At 40.7% G+C, this 7,500-nt stretch overlaps 1 protein-coding gene across 1 annotated transcript in view; it reads left to right on the top strand.

Moving 5' to 3' along the window:
* Positions 1-7,500, top strand: part of LOC107573290 (aryl hydrocarbon receptor repressor-like) — a 23,002-nt gene that overhangs the window by 523 nt on the left and 14,979 nt on the right. The window contains exon 3 of the mRNA XM_016259715.1: positions 966-1,147. Coding sequence (XP_016115201.1) covers positions 966-1,147 — 182 coding nt within the window. The remainder of the gene's footprint in view (positions 1-965; positions 1,148-7,500) is intronic.

The raw sequence follows: 7,500 nt of genomic DNA, 5'->3' as shown, positions 1-7,500 counted from the left end.
GAAACTCTTCGCTTAACAATATCATCAACAACAACAACAACAATAATAATAATGTGGTTTCAATGCAGCAATAAAATAATGAACCGCTTATGTAACACTAAAGATCAACATAAGAGAAAGTGAGTCAAGCTGTTTAGAGTTCGATATGATTGGAAAATAGATCAAATCAGTCAATATTGAGACCAGAATGCAGCAAAGAAACATTGATAAAACCTCCGAAGATTTTAAACCTGCTGCAGACTCATACCCGTCCTGAGATGAGGCTTGATGTTGAATATAATCACTCACGCTGGAACTGTTTGTGAATGAACGGCAGTCAGACGCACCTGCTGCTGTGTTTGTTACTGGATTTGAGTTTCTTCATCTCAGATAAAGTGACCGGTCCTCGGGGTCAAGGGTCAGTGCGGTGTGAGAGCGTTCATTTATTTATGTATTTATTTGGCCTCGTGAATCGAGTGAATTCATGTGTTCAGTGTGCAGCGAGATGAAGAACATCACTGAATATTTGACTGAATATCCACCTTTAACCCTCATGAACCAAGCCTGGCAATTAGTGATTATTACTCATTAATTTTTAGAAAGCCACTGGTTGTAATATCATAATTTCGGGGTAGAATAAGAATTTGTCTCTGGCCCTGTGAATTTTCTCAGTGTTTTATTAAATGATCATTAGTAATATTGAGTGAATGATGTTACAGACCGTCACATAATAATAGAATAATAGTTTTTTGTGTCACTGAATATATTGCAGGTCAGATATGAGTATTTGTAGTGTTGTCACTGGCTGTGTGTAATGTAAAGAGTACATGTTTTTCAGTTTTTCTGTCGTTCTGTATGGAGCTGAATCCAGACTAAAGTGTGTTTTCTGTGAATGCGTCAGACGTGTTGTGGTTTGATCTCTGAGGCTTGAGCTCAGTTGATTCTGGCTCATTGTTGCTTCATAACGCTGTTGTTTTGTCCAGCAGAAAACCAGCAGCAGTGACGGAGAAATCGAACCCGTCGAAGCGGCACCGTGACCGTCTGAACACTGAGCTGGAGCGACTGGCCAGCCTGCTGCCCTTCTCCCCCGAGATCATCTCCAAACTGGACAAACTGTCTGTCCTGCGCCTGAGCGTCAGCTACCTGCGGGTCAAGAGCTTCTTCAGCGGTGAGTGTGTGTGTGTGTGTGTGTGAGAGAGAGAGTGTGTGTGTGTGTGTGTGAGAGAGAGAGAGAGAGAGTGTGTGTGTGTGTGTGTGTGAGAGAGAGAGAGTGTGTGTGTGTGTGTGTGAGAGAGAGAGAGAGAGAGTGTGTGTGTGTGTGTGTGTGAGAGAGAGAGAGTGTGTGTGTGTGTGTGTGAGAGAGAGAGAGAGAGAGTGTGTGTGTGTGTGTGTGTGAGAGAGAGAGAGTGTGTGTGTGTGTGTGTGAGAGAGAGAGAGAGAGAGTGTGTGTGTGTGTGTGTGTGTGTGTGTATGTGCATGTGTGTGTGTCGCTCCGACACCTGAGATGCTCCATGTGTGTGTTTGCACTGATCTGAAGGAGACTTTATATCACACCTCACAGCAAAAGTCTTGATGAGTGTTCAGCTCACATTTGACAAAATCAACATGTTTTTTTATGTCTGAACAGCATTATGGGATATTCTGTCTTACAGTCTTTGCTCTGAAACTGGACTATGCCATTGAGTAATTGCTCTATATTCTGAAATCATTCAGACCTTTATTGTTTTTTTTTAGCAGTGATCTGTTTAGTGTATAAATGACTGAAGTGTTTGATGGTGATCAGGAATCATCTCTGCATGGATTGATGTGGAGTATAAGAGCCATATGATCTGCTTTAGACTGAAGTGTGTGATTGTAAATGCCATGCGCTGGTTAATACATACATGAACGTGTTCCACACACACACACTCACACACACACACACACACGCACTCACACACACACACACACACACACACACACTCACACACACTCACACACGCGTGCTGCCGTCATCTGGGTTTGTGGGTTTGAGTCTGTGATGTTCAGCTGCTGTATGTTCAGTGTGAATGAAACTCAAGGACTGATGCTGTAGTTTGTACGGTGACTTACATAGCTGTCAAAACATGTTCATAGACATTCTTTTAAATTAAAGAATTACTTTAATTACACGTGAAATCATTAAATACATCAGTAAAAAAAAAGAGCTTGCCTAACTAAACCACTAGAGGGTGTGAGAGGTGAGACACGCAGGGAATGCTGGGAAACTTCTGTCAGGAGCTGCTTCTGAAGTGTCTGTGTGACATTAATAACTGATGTAGAATTTAGTTTAAGAAATAATGACGTCTTTGGAAAAACCTGAATCCTAAATCAGAAATATTGATGCTCAAATAGAAATAAAAGAAATGGAAGTGATTACATGTGCATGCATTATTATAAGCAGTGATTATTAGAGCTGTGCTGCAGAGAGATCATAGAAACACATCAGACATCACTGATTCATCATCGGTTTGAGATCTGAGCGCCGTGAACCTGTGACTTCCATTAGAAGCTCATTTAACGCACGCTCAATGAGTTATTTGTGGAAAACATTTACATTTATGCATTTAGCAGATGCTTTTATCAGAAACACATTTTAACAGTTCATTTATTCGCTGGAAACTGAACCCATGATCTCTGTTTGAGCTGCATGCTAACAGTTACTGAAAACATAGACAGTTTTAAGATACAAGTTTTATCAAAAAGCATATATTAAAATTATTTGTTTATTTACTTACTTATTGATTGATTAATTTATTGACTGAAGTGTAAAAACACTTTATATCAGCTGAAAAACATCTTGTATCTTCAGTGATTCATTTTTTCAAATACATTTTTTTTTTAATTAAATGATCAGTATATACAGATCAATGAGAGAATTGCAGAATAACTCAGTCCTGGCAGATCATGTGAGTTCTGTCACTGCAAACACTTAGATAATGATGCTTCTGGAAAACATTTAACTTTCACTGAATTTATAATGCCTCTGGAAACTCAGACAGATTTTATATCATGTTTAAGGCTTCACCAGTTCTATTCTATCTCATCTTTAATGCATTCACTTTTAATGTGTGGAAATTGAAACTGGCATGAACCCAAAGCATTCTCATCGTTCTTCTCGCGTGACTTAAACCACAGACACTCTTAGTCTTCCTGAGACAGCGTTATGCAGTCTTTGACGGATCTCAGTGTCTCTCTGTCCATCATCTCACCCACAGACCTACCGCAGCACATATGTGTCCCTGCAGCACAAAAGCAGTGTTGAGTCGCTGGGGGATATTTGTAGCAATAGCCAACAATACATTGTATGGGTCACAATTATACATTTCTCTTTTATGCCAAAAATCATTAGGATATTAAGTAAAGATCATGTTCCATGAAGATATTTTGTACATTTCCTACCGTAAATATATCAAAACTTAATGTTTGATTAGTAATATGCATTGCTAAGAACTTCATTTGAACAATTTTAAAGATGATTTTCTCAATATTTAGATTTTTTTGCACCCTCAGATTCCAGATTTCCAAATATTGTCCGATCCTAACAAACCATACATCAATGGAAAGCTATTTATTCAGCTTTCAGATGATGCATACATCTCAATTTCACAAAATTGACCCTTATGACTGGTTTTGTGCTCCAGGGTCACATATATTTCATTTACTCTAACTGCGATTTTCAGTCGCCTGTATTTCATGGCTGACGCTCTTTGGCCTGAATGGAGAGAGTTTTTCAGGATGAACTCTGCCTGCAGTCCTGAGAGGAAACGGCTTGAGCAAGACGCGTCTAAACGCTGATCCTGCACGAACCAGGAGCTTGAAGAAGGAAGGAGATCAGATCAGCCACAGGAACCGGAGACGTCACTCGCACGTCAGCGCAGGCCTCTGTGTGTTTGAAGAACAAGAAGAGTGTTCAGGATGTGTCAAATCTGTGGAGAGAAACCGCGGCGCGTCCGTGTCCACGCGATTCCACAACAAACAAAACACATCAAATTACCATGGCAACTCAAAATAACCAACGATCATAATATGGCATACAGCATTTATTATTATTAAACTAAGAGAAAGAAAGTGTTGAATGTTATTTATATAAGTATGCGATAGGCTAAATAGTTTTTAGGTTAAAAATAATTGTCATTCTAGAAATTTAATAATAGTATGCTTTTTAATTTATTAACATGTTGACGATTTTTTTGAGTCCATGATTTAATGTTGAGTTAATTATTGAATTAGATGTTAAAATTACACATTTTTTTATTACAGTATTAAATTGTAAGGGGGTGAAATCATCATTCAGACTCATCAACACTACAGAACTTAATTATGAATAGTACTGTATGAATATGACTAGTTCTCAGTGCAAGAGCAATGAAGTGATCCTCAAGGGTGAATAATACGGACGGATCGGCTGCAGGAAAGTTCAAGCGAGTGTTTGCTCATGAAGGTAATGGAGTGGAAGTCTTTGTTGGCACAACATCATGGTTAGAGTCTGTCAGATGAGATTGTCGTCAGCCGTTCAAAGCACTGAAGCAGAGAAATCAAATACAGATCATCTGAATCACACAGATTCAACTGATATTTGACCAGAAACAACATCAACCTGCTCTAAACCTGCTGACTGGTTAGTTGGTCATTTACAGGACTGCTCTTGTTATTAGCATGTGCGTCTTTTATTGTTTTAATATGCCAGTAATCATCACTTCTGGTTGTATTTATTTGTTCAGAGTCTGAGCTTCACTGTCAGAAATTACAGCTGAACTTTGATTATTTCATCTTTCTGAAAATCATCCTGCAAGCTCAGTCACAGACACGTCACTGGCTCCCTGTGAGCGTTAATGAGATGTGTTAATGAGTTAATGAAGCGTTAATGAAGTTAAACAGACACGGAGGAGATTATTAGAAGCATCACGAGCTTCAGCAGCGACTCTAGAAAAGCTGTGGTGAGTTTGGAGATCTGTGATGTGATGATCGTCTGACAGTCAACACCATCACATTCATTTCAACATTGCTCTGGATAAAATCACCTGCTAACGATCAGGATTTTCTTTTTTAGAGAGTCTAATAAACAAAAATGAATTTTTCAATCCAGAGTTTAGTTCTCTCTGAAGGAATGTGTGTGAAACCAGTGGAAAGACAGATTTCCAAACAGCAGGAAGAGCGAGGTGTGTGTATATATGTGTAGCAGCTAATGAATGCAATGTTTCAGCGCTGTGTTGCGTGACTCTGCTGTTTGGCAGCGATCCTAAAGCCTCAGGCCACGTTTGAGGAAGATCGTCTGAAGTGCCGTAAACAGACCCTCAGTGCTGCGCTGTGATTGGCTGCTTGTTGTGACGTCACAGGATCTGCTGAGACTGTTAAAGGGTTAGTTCACCCAAAAATTAAAATTAGACTGTGTTTTACTCACCCCAGAGCCATCCTAGGTGTATATGACTTTCTTCTTTCAGATGAGTCCAGTCGGAGTTAGATTAAAAATTGTCCTGGCTATTCCAAGCTCTAACATGAGACTGCAATGTTGCAGACTGTGTGTTGCAGTGCTTCAGTCCAAAAGAAGTGAAATAAAAAGCGCCCATCCAAATAAAATAAGTGCCTCACACGGCTCCGGGGGGTGAACAAAGGCCTTCTGTAGCGAATCGATGTGTTTTTATAAGAAAAATATCCATATTCAGAACGTAATAATCACTTGAATCTAGCTTGCGCTCACTGTTGTACACAGAAGCAGCTCCGGCGGATGACGTATGAGGTCAGCGCTGCGCATGCGCCGCTCAGAAGGAACGAACGCGGAAGCACAGCGGAGAGATCAAAACAAAACAACGGTCACTAATTAGAAGGACAAAACGAGGATTTGTAAAGAAGAATGTCGGAGGATTTGGATATAAGCCAAGAGGAGACTGGTTTTACTTCCTTTGCTCCTGTTAACAAACGTTGGTTTTCACGAGACTCACCGGCGCATGCGCAGCGCTTACCTCATACGTCATCCGCCCGGAACTGCTTCTGTGAACAACTGCTGGCGCAAGCTAGATTCAAGTGATTATTACGTTTTGAATATGGATATATTTCTTACAAAAACGCATCGATTTGCTACAGAAGGCCTTTGTTCACCCCCCCGGAGCCGTGTGAGACACTTTTTTTTTTAATGGATGGGCGCTTTTTATTTCACTTCTTTTGAACTGATGCATGCAACACCCTTTAATGCCGTACATGAAGTGTGTGAATCCGTCTTTCCGGCACACACGTCACACACACATTATACTGCACTATATCCTTTAATAATAAGAGTCAGTATTTGGCCTTCATCATTCTGTTATTCAGTCAGGCAGTTTGTGTCTGAATTCACTTTGGAAATTCGTCTTGGATTTGAAGTCTCTTTTGGAGGAAGTTTATTGGAGAAGTGGGCGTGTCAATCACACACACACCTGCTGTTCTGATTGGCTGCAGGGCTGATGATGTCACAGGCCGAGGTTTAATATAAGATACTTATAGTGGAATATCCTGCTCACGGATCAATGGTGATTTGATAAACTCATCCATTGTCATTAATGCTCTTGACAGCAGCGCTCATTAGTGTGATAAACAGCTAAATGCACATTCTGTTACAGTGTGTCATATTCATTTATGTTAATTTTACTTAATGTTTGTTGAAAATCTCTTTATCTCTTAAAACTGTTTTTTATTTTTCCCATAGTTTGACTCTTGCCAACTGTCTGGTTTTGTTAGATTTAACTCTCTTCTGGGGACAAAGTATAGTTATGTAAACACAGACGAACACACACACACACAGGTTTACATTTGTGAAAAGTGGGGACTCTCCATAGGCGTAATGGTTTTTATACTGTACAGACCGTATATTCTATTGCCCTACACCAACCCTACCCCTAAACCTACCCCTCACAGGAGACTTTCTGCTATTTCAGATTTTCAATACACTCCATTCTGTGTGATTTATAAGCGTTTTGAAAAGTGGGGACATGGGGTAATGTCCTGAAAAGTCACCTTCTCCTTGTAATACCTGTTATACCTTTGTCATTATACACACTCTCACACTCACTCTCATACAGTCAGTCAGTCACACACACACACACCCACACTGAAACACTCACACACACACACACGCACTCACTCACACACACTCACACACACACACACACACACTGAAACACTCACACACACACGCACTCACTCTCACACACACTCACTCTCACACACACTCACTCACACACACACACACACACACACACACACTCACACACACACACCCACACACACACACACACACACACACTCACGCACACTCACACACACACACACACATGCACACACACACACACACATCCACACACACTCTCTCTCACACACGCGCACTCACGCACACGCACACACGGACACGCACACGGACACTCACTCACACACACACACATCCACACACACTCTCTCTCACACACTCACGCACACTCACACACACACACATACACATACACACACGCACACACTCACACACACACTCAC

The sequence above is a fragment of the Sinocyclocheilus grahami genome, unplaced genomic scaffold, assembly GCF_001515645.1.
Source record: "Sinocyclocheilus grahami isolate Dianchi unplaced genomic scaffold, SAMN03320097.WGS_v1.1 scaffold1913.1, whole genome shotgun sequence".
In the NCBI taxonomy this organism is placed as follows: domain Eukaryota; kingdom Metazoa; phylum Chordata; class Actinopteri; order Cypriniformes; family Cyprinidae; genus Sinocyclocheilus; species Sinocyclocheilus grahami.
The sequence above is the reverse complement of the archived record's forward strand: the minus strand, read 5'-3'. Positions and strand labels throughout refer to the sequence as shown.